At 28.7% G+C, this 25,067-nt stretch overlaps 3 protein-coding genes and 1 long non-coding RNA gene across 7 annotated transcripts in view; 2 read left to right on the top strand and 2 right to left on the bottom strand.

Annotated features, from left to right (window-relative positions):
- Positions 1-25,067, top strand: part of LOC132937870 (uncharacterized) — a 37,976-nt gene that overhangs the window by 10,044 nt on the left and 2,865 nt on the right. The gene's annotated exons all lie outside the window — the stretch shown is intronic.
- On the bottom strand, positions 3,235-9,629 carry LOC132938706 (leucine zipper transcription factor-like protein 1). Of its 4 annotated transcripts, none has more exons than XM_061005700.1 (8): positions 9,477-9,628; positions 9,272-9,399; positions 8,991-9,185; positions 8,731-8,923; positions 8,533-8,652; positions 8,357-8,452; positions 7,830-7,994; positions 3,235-3,409 (listed from the first exon to the last, which is right to left on the bottom strand). In XM_061005700.1, exons 1-7 carry the CDS (start codon positions 9,477-9,479, stop codon positions 7,854-7,856), a joined length of 876 nt encoding a protein of 291 aa, XP_060861683.1. In that variant the 5' UTR covers positions 9,480-9,628; the 3' UTR covers positions 3,235-3,409; positions 7,830-7,853. The 4 variants fall into 4 exon arrangements, with proteins under 4 accessions (XP_060861683.1, XP_060861680.1, XP_060861681.1 ...); XM_061005697.1 differs by lacking the exon at positions 3,235-3,409 and adding an exon at positions 5,141-7,774 and having other exon boundaries at positions 7,860-7,994; positions 9,477-9,629; XM_061005698.1 differs by lacking the exon at positions 3,235-3,409 and adding an exon at positions 5,141-7,741.
- Positions 14,847-17,957, top strand: LOC132937949 (uncharacterized). The gene is made up of 5 exons (XM_061004588.1): positions 14,847-14,900; positions 16,638-16,721; positions 16,884-16,927; positions 17,057-17,213; positions 17,754-17,957. Exons 1-5 carry the CDS (start codon positions 14,847-14,849, stop codon positions 17,955-17,957), a joined length of 543 nt encoding a protein of 180 aa, XP_060860571.1.
- LOC132939566 (exostosin-3) lies at positions 18,556-24,626 on the bottom strand. Its single transcript, XM_061006808.1, has 13 exons — positions 24,238-24,626; positions 24,049-24,172; positions 22,946-23,097; positions 22,225-22,879; positions 21,854-22,143; positions 20,585-20,839; positions 20,304-20,514; positions 20,099-20,229; positions 19,908-20,033; positions 19,712-19,839; positions 19,370-19,643; positions 19,208-19,312; positions 18,556-19,085 (listed from the first exon to the last, which is right to left on the bottom strand). The coding sequence occupies exons 1-13, from the start codon at positions 24,340-24,342 to the stop codon at positions 18,981-18,983; spliced, it is 2,661 nt and encodes an 886-aa protein (XP_060862791.1). The 5' UTR covers positions 24,343-24,626; the 3' UTR covers positions 18,556-18,980.

Genomic DNA, 25,067 nt, shown 5'->3' with positions numbered 1-25,067 from the left:
AAAATTTTAAAATTACGATTTAAGAGTATGTCGTACCTGCATGGCCGCATTTATGTTATATTCGTCTTAGTAACGCACAATATTATTGTATACAAGTATACAATTAATACCTATTGTACAATATTATATTGTATATTTAATCAATGACAATATATACAAATATCGTAAAAAACAACGAGAGAACAAATATAATGTTCTTACATTTAAGTTTGATAATGGGTCAATTCACTCTAATATTTAAGCTAACAACACGAAATTGGAACATTTCGGTATATCACCTATGCGTTAGTAAGATGAAGACAACACAACGGGTACGACGTCCTCTTAAGATTTTTTTAATTCCCCCTCCCCTTTGATATGAAACTGACCAATATGGCATTATATTCAATAGTTCTATCAATAATCCATAATCCAAATTAAATTTAAATAAAATAATCACTTATTGATGCCATAACAAAATCATCATCGATCCGTAAAAACAACATATTTCATTTAGGCTCTTAAGATTATCAATGATTTATAACCTTTCAGTTTTTAGTGTAAATGGTCTAACACTCAAACAACATTAAATAAATTTAGGTAATTATTCACAAAAAAAATTTAATTTAAAAAATGGTGGGTAAGTGGATGTCTACTGTATAGTTGTAGGTTACAACTTACAAGTGGCCGGTCACTGTATAATAGGTACCGAGTTGGTATTAAATTTAAATTAAATGATATAATATCATTGTATACGAAAAACGGTTCTAAGTGGAGAGGGTTTGTCAGTGAGGATATTTTATATTTTATATTGCTATCACTCGGCAGTCGAATTAAACAGATTTACAGTCATCGTATGGGGGCGTTCGACAAAGGAGTGGTGAATGCGTGAATGGGTACACAACATCGCTATATAAGTAGTATAATATAAATGCATAATGATCACATATGCATATACTCTATATTATAATGTTGCATATAAATAATATATAATATGCATTATGATATTACCTATATATGATACGGGTGATTTCAATAGTGTTTTCGTACGCGCGTGGGGCATAATAATATTACAATAATTGTAAATTACAATATTACAATTATTGGAGGAATACAACAACAATAATAATGCAACATAAGTTCAGTTTAATATAAATAATATAACACTGCCATCGGTGCTTTTCTGATCTCCATACGAATTGTGAGTCTGTATACATTATTATATAGTATTATACGATAATAATAATACTATAGTGAGTATGCATAATATTATTTATAAATACAATACGTGTAACGTGCATGTGTGTGTAGTTTGGTAAATAGTACATATAGTTTTGACAGGTAAATTTAGCGAACGGAGTAAACATGAAAAATGTGCGTCGATAATACATACGTCGTCGGCGGCCACGGGTATAATATTATCCCAACAAAAACACTCCGTCAACTCCGTGTAAAAAACGCTAAGTAAAAAAAAAAAAAAAATATAAATGCCATAAAATGTGTGATATAAGGTAGAAATCTAAGTAAATGGTCTAATGTGTAAAATGTATTTATTAGTAATTAATTCAAATTTAATAAAATTGGTTATTTATATTAATTTATAATATGAATTATTTTAACTAAAATTTATCCAAATTTAGTTTACTTGGTCGGAAACAAATTTTTATTTATCTTAATGGGGTCTGCATTATTTATTACATAAACTTAGTACTTGACTATACATTTTTAGGCTGAATGTTCCGGCCAAGTAAACTAAATTTGGATAAATTTTAGTTAAAATAATTCATATTATAAATTAATATAAATAACCAATTTTATTAAATTTGAATTAATTACTAATAAATACATTTTACACATTAGACCATTTACTTAGATTTCTACCTTATATCACACATTTTATGGCATTTATATTTTTTTTTTTTTTTACTTAGCGTTTTTTACACGGAGTTGACGGAGTGTTTTTGTTGGGATATCATTAGTTTTTATTAGGGTCAATATATTTTTTATTTTTTTTCCATTATTATGATGTAAACATCTTTTGCACCACGAGGCCACCGTTCAAACTGTACAGATGTATCGTTACATCTTACCCATTTATTCTGATGTTTTATTATTGCTGTATAATGGGCTTCAGTCATAGATTGACCATGATGGCAAATGACCGAGTTTAAAGTGTAACATTTACTATCCACTGTAAGTGTTGTGGTTGGTAATGAATTTATTTGCAAGTTTGTAATTTTTGTGTTCACATTACTCCAAAGTTGAATTTGAAAGAACAAATATTCATGAGTATTGAGTATGTTTGTAGTCTGTGTATGGTTTGAAGTAGTATTACAAGCACTACAAGTTATATTTTCTATTGTAACTTCTTTAGACATGTCATTCAACATAGAATGCATTGTGACAGTTTTTGTATCATTTGGTACATTAAGTTGAATTATATAATTATTTGAAATATGTACTCTATATATATAAATATATATATATATATATATATACTAATACAATATATTATATACAAATTTAATGGACAATGATTGAATGACGGACAATCGATACGGTTAGGTTAGGTGATACCACGTGGATTGAATAAGAAACAATAACGCAGACAACAAGCTCGAACACAGGACGCGAGACGAAAGAACGAAATTACGAAAACAGAAATACAGAATGCACCGATACCGATAAGCGATAGTGAACTATGTCCGTGTGTTGTATGTGTCTAGCGGTGGTGGGAAGCAATAGTAGTGGGAGACACACGCCGCCGTCGTAAGAATCCCCTCACCCGTCTCCGTCCACATGACGCGTTTAATACGGCAGCCGGCGGCGAAAGTAATATAAAATGATCACTTAAATATCCACAGTTTTTTGATCATAACTAAAATATTATTCAACCGATTCTATTGAAATTATAAAAGCACGTAGCCTATGATTTTCTCGATCGATTGATACCTCATTCTAACTATTTGGTCCATTTATTAATAAATGATTAAATAATAAAGAACACCAAAATATTAACACGTATTAAATGGGAATGTTTAGGTTTCTGTATATATACACGGTCGAGTGCTTCGCCTTCCTTTTTTTTTACTTAGCTCGCGACACTACCGTGTCGCTGGACACGTATTAAATGGGAATGTTTAGGTTTCTGTATATATACACGGTCGAGTGCTTCGCCTTCCTTTTTTTTTACTTAGCTCGCGACACTACCGTGTCGCTGGATTTCTGTATATATACACGGTCGAGTGCTTCGCCTTCCTTTTTTTTTACTTAGCTCGCGACACTACCGTGTCGCTGGATAAATTACTTATTATTAATACGGTAGACGCAGTGGCGTAATTATGGGGGTGCATGACGGTGCACTTGCACCCACTGGTATTATGTAGCCGGTGCAAAGATGTTTTGAACCTGTAGAAACTGAACTTTATACCTATGAAAATACAATATTATTTCATTGATTTGTCTAACTTTTTATAATAGATCATAGACTAAATTTACCAAAATAACATTTTTCATTTCATATAAATATCACATTTTATTACATCAATGTGTTATTTTTTTTTTTGTGTGCCTTTCATCATCTTTCGGTACAGTAAAAATTCTTCGATTTTCTTCAACAGCATCTTTTCTAGTAGGAAAGTGAATTTAGTTGGTACTTTAATTTTCAAAAACGTAAAGAAAAACAAACAAAAAATTAAGAAAAAACTGAAATTTTTATGCAATACCAGTTTTAGATAAAATTAATTTTGTTTTTTAGTGTAACTCTAAAAAAAATAATGAATAGAAATGAAATTTTCCCCGAATGTTTATTTTAGCAATTTCTATATGCACCATAACATTTTCGTAATATTGAAAAAATATTTACAATAAAAAATTGTGTTTATTGAATATTTTCCAAATGTCATTGTAACGATATAAGTAGTAGGTTAGGTTAGGTTAGGTTACATTTTCAAGCTTTTTTACCCAACAAATAAAGTTTAATAGACATTCATAGAAAAAAACTAATAAAATTGGAAAACTGAAAATGTTCGTAAACAGTTCAAACAAATGAAACAATTCAAACAAATCAAAATTATTTTATTTTATTTAATATTTAATCGTGTAAGAAAATGTAAGTATAAACAACTGGTGAAAATTTCACGTATATACGTTCATTTGTTTTAAAGTTACACCAAAAACCAAAATCGATTTTGTCAAAAACTGATTTTGCGTGAAAATTCCCGTTTTTTGTTAATATTTATGTTGTTTTTCCAGCGCTTTTGAAAACTATTGGGAATTTAAAATTTTGATCTCTCGAATAGATTCACTTTCCCAACGAACAAGATACTGTTGAAGAAAATTGAAGCAATTATACTGCCCCACACGGTGATGACACAAAAATAAAAAAAACACACATCATTGTAAAATCAATACATTCATTGCTCCGCTCAGAATCTTAAAATATATATACCAAGTGCACCCGAAAAAAACGATTGGATTTAAATAAGACTTAATTTGTTTTTACAATAATTGGACCAATAAAAGTTGTGCACCTGCTAAAATTAAATGGTATGTTGATAATAATTAATATTATAAAATTACAAAAAAATAACTAAAATCGTTATTGTTGGTTGTTTAATATATGTAATTTCGTTTAAATTTCAACATAAAGTAACTATAAAAAAAAAGTTTTTTTATTTTTGAGATTTTTTGGTTACAGAATAAGTAATAACCTGCTTACGTGGAACCTTATTTTAAATCTTCAATCCTTAGCTATAAAAGAAGAATATCTTATAAATTTTTAGTTACAAAATCGTTTTTAAATTTTAAATTTGATATAAACGTTGTTAAAAATCGAACATTAAGTGCTTATAAAAAAAACTGTGCTAATGTATTTTTAATATTTTTCACCTACTATAAAAACAATATATCAGGAGCCTTGTATTAAATTTTTACACTTTTTGGCCTAGCAGAAACAATTTTATTGATAATTATAGAAAAAAACGGGTAAGTGGATGTCGCTCTGCTGTGCAGTAGGTTACAAGCGGAGCACTGTAAAATGGATTGTATTATTTGTATTAAATTTGAATTCAATGATATTATATCATTGTAAACGAAAAACGATTCTGAGCGGAGACGGTTTGTTAGTCTGGATATTTTATATTGTTAATATATTTTATTATATAGCCTGAAAGTCGAATTAATATTATAAATTACAACAAAATTACTAAAATCGTTATTTTTATTCGTTTCTATGGTGATAAACAAAGTGTTATAAATTAAATAATTCCATTTTTAGCGGTTTTTTGTAATTTGTTGGTGGTTTTCCACGTGGCATTAAACAACTATTGAGAAAATCGAAAAATGACCTCTTTAAAGTAGGTACCTACCATCTTGATTCAATTTTCTAAAATATAAGATACTATAATATGTTGAAATCAAAGCACTCCTTTCGGTAGAAATTTTGTATACAGAATAAAAAAAAAAATAATAAACACCATTGTAAAACCACTAGATTAAAAAAATTGAAAATTAAAAATGTCCGTAAACAGCTCAAAACGAGTCAAAATGTTTTGAAAATGTTATCAAGTATAGGAACTATGGGAATTCATAAAATAAACATATATGGTGTAAATTTCATGTAGGTATCTACTGTATCTATAGTTATTCGTTTTTGAATTACAACAAAATACAAAATCGCTACATGAAAAATAGAGTGAATATCCAATATTGTAAAAATATGAACTTCAAATGCTCATAAAAATTTAATTTGACTTAATTGCAATTAATGTAGACAATTTTTTTTTTTTTTTGATAAATGTAGACAAAATCATAAAATGGCGGTGTAGCGTCCTCTTAAGGGAATATCGTATGAAAATTTAAAATACCATTTAGATACACCATTATTTATATAATTTTATTTTATGAATTTCAAACTCGAAAGAATATGTTAATTTTTGTGATTTTGATGAATTTTGTCAACATTTTGACTTTAGACGCTCATATAATCGTATTTATTGTGGATTTACGCTCAACTTTTTTTATAATTCTACCAACAACAGCTTATGAAGACACGACAGTTGTATTACACAAATAAAAATAATAATGAAAAAAAAACACACATCACTGTGAAATTAATACATTCATTGCTCCGCTTAGAAACTAAAAAATCATTAGAAAAAGTTATAGTGCAAACATTACAATTGGACAGCTTTTTTAATAATATACCTTTGAAATATGATATTATATTTAAATACCTACAGAATATTTCTTTTTTCTTCTTCTATATAATATATCATAAGACAATAATATGTACGATTTTTATTATAATATTGTGAATCTATTAATATAATTATTTAACTTATATTAAAGTTTACCTACTTCTAAGTTCTATTATATTTTAAATTTGATTTAAATCTCTTATATAAAAAATTGTTTATAAAAGATATATTAATAGATACTTAAATGATTAGTACTACGAAAAAAATTTTGTCTGGTGGTGAGGGGGAGTGGCAAAAATTGTTTGCTCCATGGCGGCATTGGCCCTTAAGAGGATGTCAGCATAAAATAAAACGTATGCAACGCTCAAGAGATGGCGTTGAATTCCATATCGGCACCGTAGGGTGCTAGATAATATTGTTGTTATTCAATAGGTTTTTGTTTCGTATTTCTAAGATATATGTGAGCTGAGAAAATTAAGAAATTCTAAAGTATGTTTTTCATCATAAAATAGTTGCGCTGACATCCTCTTAACCCAGAGCCGGCCACTGTAATGAATGTATTCACTTTAAATTCAATGACATAAGATCATTATATATGAATAACAATTCTCGGCAAAATAGCCTATACTATAATAATATTTTTAAATTACTAATTTATAATTTTAAATATATAATTTTGTCCAAATTTGAAAAAAAAATAAAAAACAAAAAAATTTCTATTAAAATAATACTGAGTTTATATAATATTTTAAGTTTTTTCGTTACAGTATGAACTATTTATGAGAAACCTTGTTTAAAGTTTTAAATCCTTAGACCTTGCTTAAAAATTAAAAATGTTCTACATTATTAACTATAAAATAATTTACAAATTTTCGAGATTTTCGAAATGTTGATAAATTTTGTTTACAATTTGAACTTTAAATGGTTATAAACAAAAAAACGTGTCTTAGTATAAGTCTTATAGTTAGTATCTTAAATATGTATGAACTGTTATTAGAACAATGTATGAGGAACCTATATTGTATTACATTTTCAAGATTTTTGCCCCAATAGAAAATGTATTAACCTAACCTATACCATTTAAAAATATTAAAAATACATTCGACTATTCGAGAATCTATAAATGTTATATGTTAATAAAATTTTTTCTATTGGGGCAAAAATCTTGAAAATGTAATACAATATAGGTTCCTCATACATTGTTCTAATAACAGTTCATACATATTTATAGGTTAACCTAACCTAACCTATATTATGAACAACTTATGAGGAATTTTGAATTACATTTTCAAAGTTTTTGACCAAACCAATCATATATTATAATCAACATTTCAAGAAACAAAAAAAAATGTTTATAAATAGCAAAAAAAGATATTAGATCTTTATTGTAAGACATGGGTATTTATATTTTTTGATAAACACAATAATATGTAAATATTATGTTCATGCAACTATTATCTAGGTACCTCAACTATTGTCTAATGAGTTTAATCAATGGTACAACTCTTCTTTGATATACTTCTGGGCTATGGCCTATCACCGCTTGATCTGACCGCACGCCACTGGGCCAACAAAATAGTGAGTTTATTGCTGTACTATGTAATTGAATATTTTTAAATGAATCTATGTATAATATTTATTATAACCTACATTATTAACTAAATGTAATTTCAATCATACAACATTATCTTGGTTGTCTTCTTTTTCGTAAATAAGCAACCGATCTCTTAGTTCTCGAACCTGTTCGTTTTTTTTGGTAATTATATTCTTCATGTTAATGTATGCAGCAGTATCGTTAAATTTTCTGTCCAACTCCTAAAACAAATATCTCAATTACCATATTATAATCGACAAACCACAGTGAATAGTTGATTAAGCACATATTTATCATAAATTGTATACTATGTATAAAAATATGAATAGCAGTTACCATTATAATAAACAAAGAAATTGATTTGATTAATTTACATTAATTTATTGTATTTATCTATTTTTAATATTAGTTAGTTTGGTACATTATTGAACACTATTATTCAAAATTATTGTTATGTAAAGAGTCAATAAAATTTAAGTAAATAAAATAGCTAACAATTACCTAATAATTATTTATTGGTAGGTATCTACTATCTACCTAAATTTGTCTTATACATTTTAGGTATATGGAAATATTAACTTACCAAATTTGTTAGTGTTAATTGTGATTGTGCAATCAACAATTCATTTTCTAATTGATTTACTGTTGTTTTACATTCATCGTGATTGTTAGTATTATCCTATAATATGTACGTATTATAAATAAATTATTATTAGTACAAAATTCTAAGGCATTCATTTTTTTTTTTGAGAAACCTACGTCAAAAGTATTTTGAGTTTGTACTTCAATTTCGACTAAATTTTTTTGTGCATCTCCTTGTTTGTCTTCTTTTTTGATAAGTAATCTCAATGCTTCTTTTTCATTATTCAATTTATTACACTAAAATATGTTTGTAAACTCAAAACACTTATTCTTATATTCTATACAAAAAAAAAAAATATTTTTTATTTCTTTTACATTGTCTTCTAAAGTTTTTAAATCTGCTTCCAATTTAGAATTGTGGGTTTCTAGCTGATTTAATCTTTTTTGCAACACATTAGCAAAATCATTTGTAATGTGATCAGGAGTACCTAAAAGCTTCTTTTTTTCTAATGTTCGGTTCATTACATTATAACTAGTTTCTATTTTTTCCATCTCTTGTAACAAATCTCTATTTACACAAAATAATATGTAAACCTATAAATAAGTAAAATTAAAGTAGAATTATATCCACTTACTTGTTTTGTATTTCAGATATATCTACATTGAGCCTTAAATGCCATTTTTCAGCTTGTTGAAAAAACTGATACATCATTAGGAGATTGGTGCTTGTATATGCAGATAATTCACATTTTATTTCATTTGTCATTGTTCTTTCTAAGTTGCTTAATATATTCTTCACTTCTTCTTTTGTGTATGTTTCATCTAATAAACTTAAAAATAATTAAATTTTTGTTTTAATAATATTGAAATATAATATGTACTATAATACTATAATATAATACACGATAAATTATACTTTGTTTTGAAGACTTCTTCAAACGCTTTTTTAATTAATAAAATAGATTGTTTTTTTTGGTGACCCATAAATTCTATATAGCTATCAACGACATTTCTATGATGTTCATTTACTGAAATATCTCCGTCCTACAATATACAGTATTAAAAATAATTGAATCAAAACAGTTTGATATATATTATAAAAATTAAAACAAATAATTTACCATAACTTTTTTTTTGTTATTATTTATTATTTTATTATAAATATTTCAATACTTTTATATTTATTATTGAGTAAATACCAACAAATAAACTAACATGAATGAGCATTAAATTAATCAATAATATAACTAAAAAGTAGCTTATGAGCTATGACTTATGAATTGTTATGGTACTATTGGTAACTAGGCAACGGCTGGCTGAGTAGGAGTAGGAGTGTTGGACTAGTAGGTACTAGGTTATACAGTCTGCATAATAAGAATATTATAATTTATTATAATTAAGTCGTATACCGCAGCGATACCTAGCTGTGAAATAGAGTTATTGCCTAGTGCTGTCACAATCTTATGTCAATATTATTACTCTGTGGCACGATGTAGAGAATATTATAGCCGACACAGCCGAATAGCGCCACAATTGAGAATTCACCCGAAGTCCGGTTTGTGTTGTAAATGCATTATTATAATAAAAACTCAGTGATGTATTGGTAATTTTTTTCTAGGCATATACGCTCACCACATAAGCGTATATTGTAAAAGGGGAGAGGGGAAGCTTAATCTTCTCTCAAAAAAAAAAATCTCCAACCAAACCTAAAATTAACTTATGGTGGGTCGTGGGATATACCACCGCGCCTTTATAATATGTCAATTGATTTATCTACCCCCCCCCCCCCCCCCCAGAAGATGGTGTTTAGACATATTTACGCCATGCACCAGGATCAGATGGAGTTAGAATGGTGCTTGGAAAGTTCCTTTAAAAGAAAACCAGCTATTTTTTTTTTATAAGTGCGAGTCGGACTTACGCACGAAGGGTTCCGTACCATCATCTATAAACATGTTTCACGTTCACGTTCCTCTTGTTAAAAAGGAACTAAATCCTTTACCGTTTCTGTCTTGAAGAACTATTAGTATACTACTACTACTAACTACCTCTCTTCGTTCCTTTCCTCGTTCCTTTTTAATGTGACGTAAAATAAAATAAAAAAGCATAGGTACATGTTTATACTATAATTGTTTTAATTTTAAAATTTTAAACAACACATTGTTATTTAGAAATTTAGTAATAGTTTTAACTTATATACCTAAATAAACCGCCGCGACAGAAATACAGAATTGATATTTTGTAAACATTATCAATAATATCGTATAGAGGTTTATTTTTATAGCTATTCATATTAGTTATTCAATTTTAAAAGAAGCTATATACATGTTTTCCTTTTAGTTTAAAAAATGATTTAATTACATTTATTTAAAAATAAAGGAACGAAAAAAATCGTTCATGCTCCTCTAAAAAGTGAACGAAATCCCAGTATGTTCTTAAACATGAAAAAGGGACTACATTCTCGATAAGTTCTTAAAAATGGAATGAAATCAAAAGAACGGATTCCTTTGAACGCGTTCCTTCCAATCACTGAGTTAGAACTTACTTTTTGTTGCATAATTTCATTCTGTTTGCCCTGTATGCGGTAAAAAAAATAGATCTAATACATTTTTCTAACGATTATTGTTATAAGACAATTGGTAATTTAATAAAAAATGTTTTTGATTAAGAATATCTGAATAGTAATATATTACATAACATCATAAATATAAAATAATTGACTTCGAATCCTTATCAATGTCGCTATTTCCTAATAAATCTAACTGATCGTGTTAAGGCATCTGTGAATAACTCTTTTGTTTTTGAAGCCGTTTTCGATACAATAAATACCCTTTAATTGGGGTGCTGGTGTAACGTTACCGCAGCACCACCGGGAGAAAAATGGATTTTCCGCGGTGGAAATAAAGTTACGAATTCTGAATTTGTGGTAACGAATGGTAACGAATCGGTTACTAAGCATTATTGGTACTGTTTTGGTTGCGATAAGTGCACTTCCCTTTAATTGGGGTGCTGGTGTAACGTTACAGCAGCACCCCCCGAGAAAAATTGATTTTCCGTGGCGGAAATCAATTTACGAATTCCGAATTTGTGGTTACAAATTGGTTACTAACTAATGATATAATTTACTTTGGAAAATTCTGACATAGGGGTGCCAGGGTAACGTACCTACAACACTACAGTAGTGAAGGTGCCTATTTTGCCTATACTATACGCCGGGTAACACACATAATATTGTTGAAACTTTAAAATCAATATAATATTTTGTAAGATATTATATATTTGGTATATGCCTCATTTTTATCAATATTTACACCGATTTTTAGCTTAGCCTCTACCAGGGGTGGACTAGCAAGGTCAGCTGGTCAGCAACATTATAAGTCGACCGTATTATATTATAGTCTGTCCTTAAATTCTTTTTAAGAATAAAATAAGAAAACAGACAAAAATGCATCTTATAATATGATGAATTATTCTATACACTGGATAATGTCACAATGTCGGTCGATGTCTTATAGGACATATATGCCAAAAATTAATAAAAAAAACTGGGCCCCTTTTTAAATTATAAATTAAATTGTTTTGTTTTATCGTTTTTTATATCTATACCTATTCAATTTATTTTTTAAGATTATAAATAAATCGTATACATATATGACTTCAATACAGTAATATATGGGGCTTTAATATGTCGGGGGCGTGAAGCCCCCCTAGCCCACCCCATAAGTAGGGCTCCGGATCATACTATTTATCATTTAGATACGGCGATAACGTCTTTATATATCTACAGTGTCATTAACTGCTATTTGCGTCCAATATCAACCAATTGGTTAGTTGGTGTTATATCGTTATATAAGGTCAAGTTCATCTAGTTGTTTGCCTCAAAAAAAATTAAAACAATTGATGAGTCATTTGTTAGGATATTTTAGATTCTGAGTGGAACGACGACTGTATTGATTTTACAATGACGTGTGTTTTTTTATTTTTTCAACTTTTAGGACAGTAAAAGTGCTTGGATTTTCTTCAACAGTATCTTTTCTGATAGGAAAGTGAATCTAGTTAGTACTTTGGGTGGTCAAAATTTAAATTCCCAGTAATTTTCAAAAGCGCCGTGAAAAACAAAAGAAAAATTAAGGAAAAACGGGAGTTTTTACGCAAAATATGTTTTTGAGAAAATCGATTTTGGTTTTTGGTGTAACTCTAAATACATGCAATTTTCACTGGTTGTTTATATTTGCATTTTCTATACACAATAACATTTTAAAAATATTTTGATTTGTTTTGAAATGTTTAGGAACTTATTCAGTTTTTTTTTTTTTTTTTTTATTTAGAAAAATATATTTACAATCTATTTTACAATAATCAGTAAGTATGATGACAAAGTTTATATAACATTATAAAATATTCGAATAGGAAGACCCTCAGTAGTGTCACCTGACCAGAGATTACATTAAGTTATTGTTTAGTTAGGTCATAAGTTATGACTCGTAACATTATAATTTTATGCTTTGAGCAAGTCTCGGGGCCACAGCCTTTTTAGTCTTTTAGGGACGTGTGTTGCAGAGGATAATTTTTGGATTAAAGGATTATAATGAGTGTGTAGTTTAGAAAAGAATTTGGTATAATGGGATTTGGCCAATTCGTTAAGAGTGGGTAGTTTTAAATCTTTGTGGAGATTTTTGTTTGTTACGTACCAGGGGGAGGAGGTGATTACTCGATTAGGCGTAAGCATATTGATTGAAATGCTTGTAGTGTTCTAGTGTTTGAAGGCTTTGAAGACCCCCATATCTGAATGCCATAGAGCCAGACCGGACGGATTATCACTTTATATATTGTCACCTTGTTTGTTAGGGATAGTTTGGATTTTAAAAGAGGTCTAAGGAGGTGCAGCCTGGAGTTGACTTGTTTACGCTTTAGTTTCAGGTGAGGGCCCCACGTAAGACGTTTGTCAAATGTGAGCCCTAAGTACTTAACTTCATTTGCTGTTGGAAGGACTTTGTTGTTGAGCATAACTGGGGGGCAGTCAGAGTTTCGTAAAGTGATTATTCAGTCCAATTTTATATTAGTATTTTTTTCTATGGATGTCAATAAAACTTTATTTATTGGTTAAAAAAGTTTTAAAATTTAATACAAGGCTCCTACTATATTGTTACAATGATACTTGAAAAATATTAAAAATCCTTAGTCACAGTTTTTATTTATAAGCATTTAAAGTTCAAATCTTGACAAAATACGGAAAAATCACGAAAATTAGCAAATTATTTTGAGTTGAAAATTCATAAAAATTTTTCTTTTTAAATCTAAGATTTGAAAATGTAATACAAGATTATCCATAAGTTTGTCTACCTTTATCAAAAAAAAAATGTCTACAAGAAAGTCAAATTAAATTTTTATGAGCGTTTGAAATTCATATTTTTACAACATTTGATATTCACTCGATTTTTCATGTAACGATTGTTTTATTTTATAATAATTTGATTTGACTCTTTTGAGCTGTTTGCGGATATTGTCAGTTTTCAATTTTTTAGTTTTTTTTTCTATAAATATCATTAAAATTTTATTTGTTGGGTAAAAAAGCGTGAAAAATTAATACAAGGCTCCTGATGTATTGTTCCAATAGCAGTTGAAAAATATTAAAAATACATAGGCACAACTTTTTTTTTTACAAGCATTTAAAGTTCAAAATTTGACAAAATTTATCAAATTTAAAATTTAATAATTATTTTGTAGTTAAAAATTTATAAAATGTTCAACTTTTATAGCTAAGGATTGAAAATGTAAAACAAGGCTCCATGTAAATAGGTCATATATAAATTACTTTATTCACAATAATATCATCAAATATGTATACTTGGTATAGGCTGACTGACCGTTTTCGGTCAGAATCGTTTTTTTTATACAATGATATTATATCATTGAATTCAAATTTAACACCATCCATTATACAGTGCCTCACTTGTAACCAACTGTACAGCAGAGCGACATCCACTTACCCACCTTTTTCAAAAGTTGGTTTATTGTTTAGAATACCTACTAATAAATAATAATCAATAGGATCATAATTGATAACGGTGGCTGGCAGTTGTCCGAATAATGATAAAGAGAAAGACCGATAATATTAATCCATTTATGTATTGTTCTGTGTTTATATCTAATTTATAAGTTATAAATTACACAGACTTTACTACACTTACTATTTAGAAATTTGTGATAAATTATAACCATTAGAACAATTTAAGATAGTACTTTCTTAAATCGTGACCATTATAGAAATTGTTAATCTTTTCTGTGTGTAATCTATAATCATTTCTAATCCTACAACCACGTATAAAAAAAAATAAAATCTTTTTCATAATTTCATTGACCGACCTATTCAATTTTGAAATATTTCAAATTCAGAACTTCACTTTTAATAAAAGGATTATCATAAGTAAGTTGTTCTTACAGCAACCTAAAAATACCAAAAAAAATTCGTACCTACATTTTTCTAAACCAACATGTCGCATCAAATTCAAATTAATATTTGCTTAGAAATCGGAATGTATTGGAGTGCAAGATAATAACAAACTTTTTTGGAAGTCTATTAATTCCATGATATTTTAAAATAAGCTAATTCACAAACAAAAAAAGGGAGTCAGTGGTCGATTTATCCTAGTTCTGAGGGGAGTGATTTTCAAATCCACAGAGGTAATGACGTTCAACCCCTCCCAAGGGGGAATGTAAATCCCAGGGGGGGGGTCCACCAATAAACTATAGAACTAGGTCCTAATATCACTACTATATTCATTTTTTTATATAGTAGCATACGCACAAAATAGCCCGTAGCCACCCCCCCTTATTTTCGAGAATATATAGTAGGTACAGGCGTACAGCACCACAGTTTACCTACATACCTTTTATGATTTAATCTATGACCAAACTTTACTTATAACATTGATTAAATCAATACCATAAATAAGATGTTGTTTGTACTTTATAAATTCTTACTAAATTTTTAAGTTGCTTTTTTTTGACATTTCAAAATTTGCTAGCAACCACGCCAACATTTATTTTAAGTTGAAAACAATTTAGTAGTTATTTTTTGGATTTAAAAACTGTAAGTATATAACAGCAGTGGCGGCTTGAACTTTTTTTTTCTTGACTCACATTTAATATTTTTACACCAACCACCCTAAAAAATTTTTCACTGCTCTCCAAAAGGTGAATTCATAGTTTTTTAGCGGATAAGTTATGCCAGTTATAGGTATTTAAAATTGGTATACACAGTAAATATTATATAACCCTGTATCACCCCTGAACCATATAATAATTGTACTTATATTACATATCAATATATTTATATTCCATTCTTTACACATGTGGGTACCGGGATTAACCGCTTAACCCAGGGCCGTAACTACGGGGGGGGGGGGGGGTTAAGGGGTTCAAACCCCCCCCCCTTTAGAAAAATAGAAAATTTAAAAATTTCTAGTTTATTCTAAAATTTAAAAAAAAAAATTTTAAACCATTTTTTTTCGAACTGAATAAATAATAAATACTTTATATATCTATATTATGATCGATTTATGTATGTATATATTTATAGTATAGTGCTCAAGGTAGCAAGGTGTATGATAGCGTAATCGTATCTTCTCGTCGAATTACGGAGCCTTTCGTACACGTAGAACGGTCATAACTCATAGAATATAGAGGGCACTTTTCGTGTGTGACTTGTGACTGCACAATATTAATATTATATATTATATATATAATATATATATTCAATAATATAATTATAATATATATTATACTGACATATTGTGAATTACTGCAGACTGCAGTATGTTTGACCGGTTACTACAACAACTACTCTATAGGCAAGGCCAGTCTATTAATAAAACGATCTATGGTTTTCCCGGTTAAACTGATATCACTGATATAACAGTCACAATTTTGTATTATGTGTTACACACTTATACACTATACGTCTATACAGTGTAATATTTAATATTGTGTTGCCACTGCGGCACTGCGCCACTGCCCACTTGTGAGACGTTTTTACTTTTACAGTGAATTGTGATGTGAATTTTCAATTTTAATACTTACATATTTTATTGTTTAATTTATTTTGTTTTAAAATATGGATCGCTATTTAAATAAAAAAAAGACCAACGAAATGGTGAGTATTTTTTTTTTATATAGGGTACTTAGTTCATGTAAATGCATGGGAATATTAATTAAACCTTGTATTTAATGTTTGTAAAGTATAAACAATACTCAACATATTCATATAGTTTATAATATTCTAGAGTTCTGAACCAGTAAATACAGACATAAGTCAACCTAATACTAGTAGTACTAGTTCGAAGAATACTGCTATATCCGAACAAAATGTAAGATTTCTATTTTATTTTACTTCATTTTATAATAATTAAAACTATTATTATAACTATTTTAGTAATTATATTACTATTATTTTAATAAGCCTACTAGTTTATTAGTTTACTTTCTTAGCTTGCCAATGCATGTTGCCTAATATTTAAGCTTTTTTAAAGGTTATTGATCCTCGAAATAATGATATTGGGTTGTTTGTAAATGCTAATGGTAGTTTGACTGATGAGCAAAAGCACCTAGTAAGTTATAAAAGTTAGAAATGGTCAATTTGGCAAGTACTAGTATAACTGTTCTTGAAAATCTAAGAAAAAATGTTGAAAATGAATTCAAAAAACACTAATTCAACAGATATAAAAGACTTTGAATCTCTAGTTTCTTTCTATATTCCTGAAGTCGATACTGTCACAGCTAACTGTGAGCTTCAAATTTGGAAACAAAAACTTAAAGGGCTAGTAACAAATATAAATGAAATGCTACCTTCTAATGCAGGGGTCTTCAACCCGCGGCCCGCGGGCCGCTTGCGGCTCGCGATCATATTTGAAAATAAGCATGTATATTTTCTATTTCGATAAAATTATAACGGCTAAGCCATCGCTATAGGAAATATGCGATAAGATAAATTTAATTATACCTACCTACCTACCTAGATATAAATGACCTAACCTACCTAGAGATAAATGTTAGCTGTTGCCTGTTAGTTCGTAATCGATTGTGGAATGAGCATAATACTCGTGTGAAATATGTCAGTCAGTAAAAAACGTAAAATCTCGGATGAAAGTCGCGTTTTTCAAGAAAAATGGTCCAATAACTATTTTATTTCAAAGCTAATGAAACATATTTTAATTTGTTTTCAATTCCATTTTCATTACCAGTTGAAGATGTCCCAGAAAACATGCAAATGGAGATCATTGATTTACAAAACAATAAAGTATTAAAAGAAAAGTACAATTTTTGTATAAAATACATGTTTTTACTACGAATGCGGCCTGCAAGATTATTAAAAAATAATACGTGGCCCGCTGCATAAAAAGGTTGAAGACCCCTGTTCTAATGCATTGGATGCCATCAGGTGTTGTGACCCAATCATATTCCCTAATATATTTATGTTATTAAAAATTTTGTGCTGTCTACCTGTTTCTACTTCAACACCAGAAAAGTCTTTTTCTGGCTTAAAAAGAATAAAAACCTACCTCAGAAACAGTATGAAAGAGGTATGTATTATGTATAAACAATAAATTCTAATTAACCTGATTATTTTGATTTCATTTATTGAATTGTTTGTCAAACAGGATCGTCTCAATGGTTTAGTGCTTCTAAGTTATTACAGGAATGTTGTTATCACGCCAGATGAAATATTAAACGAAATGGCAAAGAAGCCGAGAAAAATTGATATAGTGTTATAATGAAAATATAATGTTTTATTCTCACTATTTTGATGTTTTACTCAATGTAATTTCCTATAGTAATATCCTCTATAAAATTTCTATCTATGGAACTGAACCCTCCCTATAGAAAATTCTTAGCTACGGCCCTGGCTTAACCTAATGTTGGCTGTTACTGTACGACTTACGCTGATACACATGTAGTCCATATATAGAGCTGAACATTATATTTCTAATTGAATTACCAACTTTTAAAACTTCTTCTAACTAACTTTCCCAACCACAGGACACCCACCCACCCACCCATTAATATTTCTATGAATCACATGATTCAAATATACCTCCTTCGAGCCGCCACTGTAAAACAGTATTTTACAATTGCATTAAGAATAACAATATATTACTTAAACAAACATAAGATGTGGCAAGATAAAACTGGACATTCTGTATATTTAAAAAAAAAAAAATTAATATTTATGAAAACACTTATAGTACATTGTTTATAACATTTTTTTTTAATGTACGTAAACATTTCTAAAGAATCTAATGAACAATATTTCCATTCTAATTCTTAGCTGCACTCAAAAAACATTTAGAAAATTAGGATTTTAAATTTATAATAATAAATCTTTATCACATATAAATTGTGTAGTTAATTGTATCATAGGAATATAAACTTTTTTAACACCTTTTCAATGTGTACATTAATAATTTATGATCAATTACATTAGTTAAGAAAAGTCAAAATGGTATATATTTTTAATCAAATTTAAAATGATCAGTCTTCTTAAATCATATAAATATATGACCCAATCTCTACGGAATGTGGACTGAAACAATCATAGTTTTAATTTTGACCTGATACTTTTTTCATGTTTATATAAATTTAAAACATTTTTGTTTGTCGTGTGGTATTCTAGTTTTAAAAAGAATAGAATCAACTCGAAACTGTGTATTTAGAAGAGGTGTATAACCAAATATCTAAAACATAAAAATATTTAATATTATAAAATGTTATTAAATGGGAATATTTTAACGAATTTACTGGTGTTAAAATATTTTAAATTTAATGATAAATAAAAAAAATAATACAAACATTTTACCTTTGTAAAAAAGTTGATACATTTATGGCGTTCTAAAAAATGTGTTTCATCTTCGGACAGTGAAACAGGACATCCTGGACAGCGAAAAGTCCATCTAGATGTGACCTGAAGTTGAAATAATATTATTGTAATGTAAAAATATATTATTAATCGTATAACTACCTTCACAGGAGGTTTGTTGGTGACATGAGATACCAAAAAATTCATTGCAATATCTTCACAGTTCATATATTGGTCTACTTTGTCTCGAATTGCTTGAGGTAGCCAGTATGAATACAAATATAAATAGTATTTATGCACAAATGCAGCGCCTGTTAAGACCATAGACAATTCGCAGCTGTAGTTTGAGTTATAAAGCCAACCACCATGATTAAGATCTAATGCATGAAAACGTCCAGGAAAACCAACAACTCTATCACGCTGTTCTCTCCAAACCCTTAACAATACATGTGTATATCAGTGTTAAATAATAATTAAAAACAAAATAATACATTTTCAATTTACCTGAAACCAAACATAATTTCATCATGCCTTAAATGAGCATCATCATCAACTGACAAGACAGCTTCAGTTTCAATTGCTTCATAAGGCAGAAATCTATTATTAAGACTATTTTTAGCTGCCTGAATAACCTGAATGAATGAAATTTTAATTAAATAAATCACAAAAATAAAAACAAAATTATTCATCTTATACTAACATGTATAGGTACACCGATTTCAGGCCACCGTAAGTCTTCAAGAGGTGGTTTAGGAGAATTCCACACAACAAGTACTTTATTTAAATAAGGCAGACCATGAAGTCTGCTAAGAGAATTCATAAGTACCTAGCAAAAAAAAATTAATTATAATGTTATTAAATTTAAGAATATATTATATAACAAAATAATACTTGATCACGTTCGTAAGTAAGTATAACAATGGTAAACTGTTCTCGCGGTGAGTTTCCACCAAGATTTTGACAGAATTCTTTTCCTGCTCCTCCTGCACCATTGTTAATTGGTCGAAAGCCTTTACCAGAACCTTAGTAAAAGAGACAACACATTTAAAAATGAATACAATTTTAACAGAAACCAAAAAAAATATGTTTCACTGACCAATGAATTTCGCATCTGATGGAAGTAATGGGTCAAAAGGTGTGTGAGGGTAAAGTTTAAATGGATCCCCCCAACTGTTCCATAGTTCATAACCTTGAATATTCATAATTGTATGATTTCTTTTAAAAACTGGAGAGTTAAAAGGTTGCTCCAAGGGACCTAAACTTTCTTCAGGTTCAGCATCTGGTATAATTGGATCCATTTTAATCGGCTATTTTAAAAATTATTTATGTACTTACATATTTTTATTATATATAATATATTAATTAAAGAAAACTCACTTTAAAATGTTCACTAAATATACTCGGTGAAGGTGTATCAATCACTGGCATGGGAGGTATACCAATTCTATTACGTATAACAGCAAGAGTTGTATCTAAAATAGATTGAATAGTCCCGAAATATTTTTCGTAGAGCATTCTACCCTGTCGCCTCATTATTAGAATATCATTATCAGGTATAGTCCTTAACAACCAATGAAGTTCTGGAATTCTCTCCCCTGCTATACATATAGCAGCCCTACACCAATCAATAACCTGAAACATAGTTATGTAAGAATTTGTAATACACTGTATACTAAGCATAGGCATGTGCAGACTTCAGTTTAGAATATAGAGTAAGATAAACCAGCCTATTTTTTAATGAAACCCAGACATGAAACTAAATTAAACTGTATGACAATGTCATTGGATAAGCAAATAGTTTTCGTACACATTAAAACCAAATCCAACCCACAACAATTGTTTAACAGTTGAATTTTACGGAATTAAATTTATAGTAGACAATAATTATCAGTAGGGCTCGGAAGTTGATGACCTTAAAAACATCAAAAAATGACCTAAAAAAAATGCAAATATGACATAAAAATGACGAAAAATGTCTTTAAAAAATGACCTAAAAAAATATTACAAATATTTATTTTAAATTTATAGATACATTTTTTTTAATATTTTACTCTATTTTACTATAAAATTCTATATACATTTATCAAAGCTTACAAATTGCTTAAAATATGACATAAAGATGACAAATAATGTCTTTAAAAATGAAATAAAAAATATTTGTTCTATAAATTTATCAAACCGTAATCGACAAAATGTAATCGGCGAGATAAAATCGGATAGGTACTAATCTTAGTCCGTGGTAATTTCCAAATTTTAAGTTATCGGCATAGACAAGAAACAATAAGAAGTGAACTAGTGTGAAATTAATAAAAATGACTTAAAATGTCAAAAAAATGACCTAAAAATGTCGAAAAATGACCTAAAAATGTCAAAAAATGACTTAAAAGGAAAAAAAGCCAAAAAATGCATAAAATTGCAAAATAAATTTTAGTTTTTTAGACTCACATGCTAATGAAACACATTTGTGGCCAGGAGAGCATCGTCTAAAAAGTTCCAAAAAAAAATGCAAAATGCCTCAACTTCCGAGCCCTAATTATCAGTAATTGGCAGCCATATGTCAAAATTATAATATACTACAGGTAATTATTGTGCTCCCTTCAGCAGCTCATGCACATGTCTATGATAAATATTGAATTATAATTTTACTTCATCAAAAGGTAATCCAATTCTGTCATGTTCTAAAAATACAGGAATAGCACCAAATTTAAGTGATTCAAAAATACGGGTTTGCATCATTGCTGTTGATGTCATATCAATATCTATAGGTGCTGAAATCAATGTAAAAGTTGATTGAGAAATAAAAACTTTACGTTCAGTTTCATCACCACACAAACACCAATCAGTGATATTACTCTCAACTCTTTGATTCTTACAATCAGTTATTATATAAAACTGATCATCGGTTGTTTGTGTTATAAACTTTTGTAACATATCGACTAAAAAAAAAAAAAAATTAAATTGTTTATTTACAATTAATACAAGTTTACATGGTTTAATATTTCTAAATTCTAAATTACCAAAGTTTTGTTGGTGTTTGGTAAAGTTTATATTTTTGTATCCTTCAAAAGATAACAAATATTTTCTTCTAGCTGGTAGCATGTATGGAGAATCCATCCAAACTTCTCCTCCTGGTGGTCCAAAACTAACAGGCAACATTATATCGTGGCCAGGACGAAAATATTTTTCATTCCAAAAAGACTGAGCAAGTATGGCACGTCCAAAATCAATATTTTGATCAAAATTTGGTTTGTTATAAATATTTTTACTTAAATAAAATAATATATTATTTCTACCATCACCGCCCCAAAAAGGAAGACGTTCTAATTGTGTTATGTTAATAGAATTATGAGTTTCACCAATTAAAGCTACATACACACAAGCGTTATCTGAACTATTTGTAAAATGTGGGTTATAACGTAAAACTTGAAAAACAATTTTATTCAACGATGTAGAAACTAATTCGGGCAATTCTTCAGGGCGATAAAAGTAAAATGGGAATCCTGATGTTAATGAGCAACGAGAATAATCAAAACAATTTTTCATATTATGACAGGTATAACGTGTGTTTACTGATAAAGGTATAAATGAAGGAGGATTTTTCGGTAATATAATCGTTGGTGGGGCAAGGTTAGGAGAATTCTGTATAATAGCTTCATTTTCTGCAACTTGAGCCTAAAATAATATAATACATTTTCATATCTATATTTTTAGAGAAATTAAATGTATTATAATATTAACTTGTTTCACAGAAATTTTTAGTTTTTCTAATTCTGCTTCTTGTCGTATAAGTTCTGCTTTAGAATCTTCAATTTTTTTATGGTTGAAAGCAAGTTCACTAAGAAGTTTCTGCCGTTTTCCTTCAATATTTCTTAATTCATTATTTACAGAATCTAAAAAAAAAACATTGAGAACACTATAAATATTAAAATGTATATTTTTAACCTTGATGTTAATGCATATAATATGGGAGTCAAAAAGAAAAATCAAGACAAAAAAAAATTCCGATTTAATTTTTTTTTTCCTAAAAATAACTAAAAAGTATAAATAACATGTTCACGGTCAGTTATTGCTATAGCAGTTATTTCAATTTTGATGTAATTGGTCACTATAGTAGTAATTTACAAAATCATGAAATCAGGCATAACTGCTGACGCAGTAATATTTTCAATGGTATTTTATGAAACTAGACATGTGACTGACCTGTTATGTTCACTCATATGTTTGAGCACAGATAAATATTAAATTCTATTTTTGAATAGTTTTTGTTGGCATTTTATTAATTTGAATGATTTTTGGAGGAGGGTAAATAAATAAAAGAAAAAGTGAGTGTCTGTGAATGTGATAAGTAATGTAAACAATGAAAGATATATCATGTAAAATAATTTAAAATAATAATTAGTTAATATTTATTTTGTTTTTGAATACAATGGCCAATATTAACTTAACATTCTTCCATTTTTATTTTATTATGGGCCACTCTAGAGCATAAGTTTCATAAACATTCACCAGTGTTGTCAAAACTTAAATTTTTTTGGTGCTGAAAATTGGAATCTTCACCTAATTCTTGCATTGCTATTTTAGAATAGCTCTATCTACTCCTAACTTTTCACAAATTTTAAAAATTAACTTTATAACGGTTGGAAGCGTGTGTCCGGCAAGATGAGCAAAACACTTGTTCTACCTCCTGCAAATATTGCTAGTATCTATAGGCTTACATAAAAAAAATCAAATCGGACTTTTTTCCTGCATTTATATAATATATATAAATAAAAATAAAAACCGGTGCATTTTAATATTACATTAGGTACCTATATATAAATATATAATACTATTTCAATTACTTTTTATTCTAACTAGTTCAGCTATTCTATGTTTTAAGTCGGTAGCTCTAAAAACACCATAGTCCCCATGAACTTCCAGTTTTGTATGTGAGTTATAAGAATTTTCAAACCCATCTTTTTCTTCCTAAAATGTATATAAACATAATATAGACATTTCAATAACTTTAATATAGTTGTACATCTACCTACTTTTGAAAGATAGTAATGACCGATCAATGGTGCAATAATCAACAAGACCAGGATGGTAAATAGTAAACGTGATTTAAATTTAAAAGTAGACAGACAGAGAAACATTAATCAGTTTGATCGGACAATTGTATTATATGTGGTAATAAAACTGATAATATCAATAACTTTATTAAGACCAGCATAAGTATAATAAAGATAAACCAAGCATTTTTATAGTAGCACACTGTATGAAACAATTCTGAATAAATTAAAATCAATTTTTATAGTTTATTTAAAATTTATAAAATTTATTATTTAAGAATAATTCAATAGTAAGTTATTAATTATTAAGCATTAAGATAAAAACAAATTTGAATTCACTATTATGTTATCAAATCTCATCCAATGTGATTACTGATTATGATAGTGTTATGGCGACCACGGTTTAAGAAATATCTTAACATAACCGTGGTGGCGATAAGTGTGATCTAAGCACCGCGCACTGCGCACAGCGTACTCTGGTTGTTCGTACAACTGGCTCGGGTAGTCGGATACCGGGATACACGCACCAAACTAAACTACTTTGGGCCATTTTTACAATTTAGGAAATTTAGGTCGACTCGTAATAAAATCACTTCAAATTAAGAACGGCTCAACTCGTATCATTTAGGGCCTTTCTTACGATGTCCGGTTAAAGTTAACCGATACTAACCGGCCGAATTCTGCCGGTAATAAAATCTGTTATCAGTTGATTAGCGTTAACCACGGACTAAGATATAATGGACTGGAAACGACATGGTCGGCACGGGGACAGCCACGAAAAGGTGTCACTTAGCTGATAAGAATACTGT

Source organism: Metopolophium dirhodum, chromosome 2 (assembly GCF_019925205.1).
Source record: "Metopolophium dirhodum isolate CAU chromosome 2, ASM1992520v1, whole genome shotgun sequence".
Taxonomy (NCBI): Eukaryota; Metazoa; Arthropoda; class Insecta; order Hemiptera; family Aphididae; genus Metopolophium; species Metopolophium dirhodum.
The sequence above is the reverse complement of the archived record's forward strand: the minus strand, read 5'-3'. Positions and strand labels throughout refer to the sequence as shown.

Coding starts and splice junctions, on each gene's coding strand:
- LOC132938706 (XM_061005697.1), bottom strand. Junction 8,924..8,990: donor ATATCTGAAATACAAAACAA/GTAAGTGGATAT, acceptor TTGTGTAAATAG/AGATTTGTTACAAGAGATGG. Junction 7,775..7,859: donor AAGACAACCAAGATAATGTT/GTATGATTGAAA, acceptor TCAATTACATAG/TACAGCAATAAACTCACTAT.
- LOC132937949 (XM_061004588.1), top strand. CDS start 14,847: ATGTCGCATCAAATTCAAATTAATATTTGCTTAGAAATCGGAATGTAT. Junction 14,901..16,637: donor AAATCGGAATGTATTGGAGT/GCAAGATAATAA, acceptor ATAATATTCTAG/AGTTCTGAACCAGTAAATAC. Junction 16,722..16,883: donor CTGCTATATCCGAACAAAAT/GTAAGATTTCTA, acceptor GCTTTTTTAAAG/GTTATTGATCCTCGAAATAA.
- LOC132939566 (XM_061006808.1), bottom strand. CDS start 24,342: ATGTTTCTCTGTCTGTCTACTTTTAAATTTAAATCACGTTTACTATTT. Junction 22,880..22,945: donor TAAAAATTTCTGTGAAACAA/GTTAATATTATA, acceptor ATATTATTTTAG/GCTCAAGTTGCAGAAAATGA. Junction 19,644..19,711: donor GAAATTATGTTTGGTTTCAG/GTAAATTGAAAA, acceptor TGTATTGTTAAG/GGTTTGGAGAGAACAGCGTG.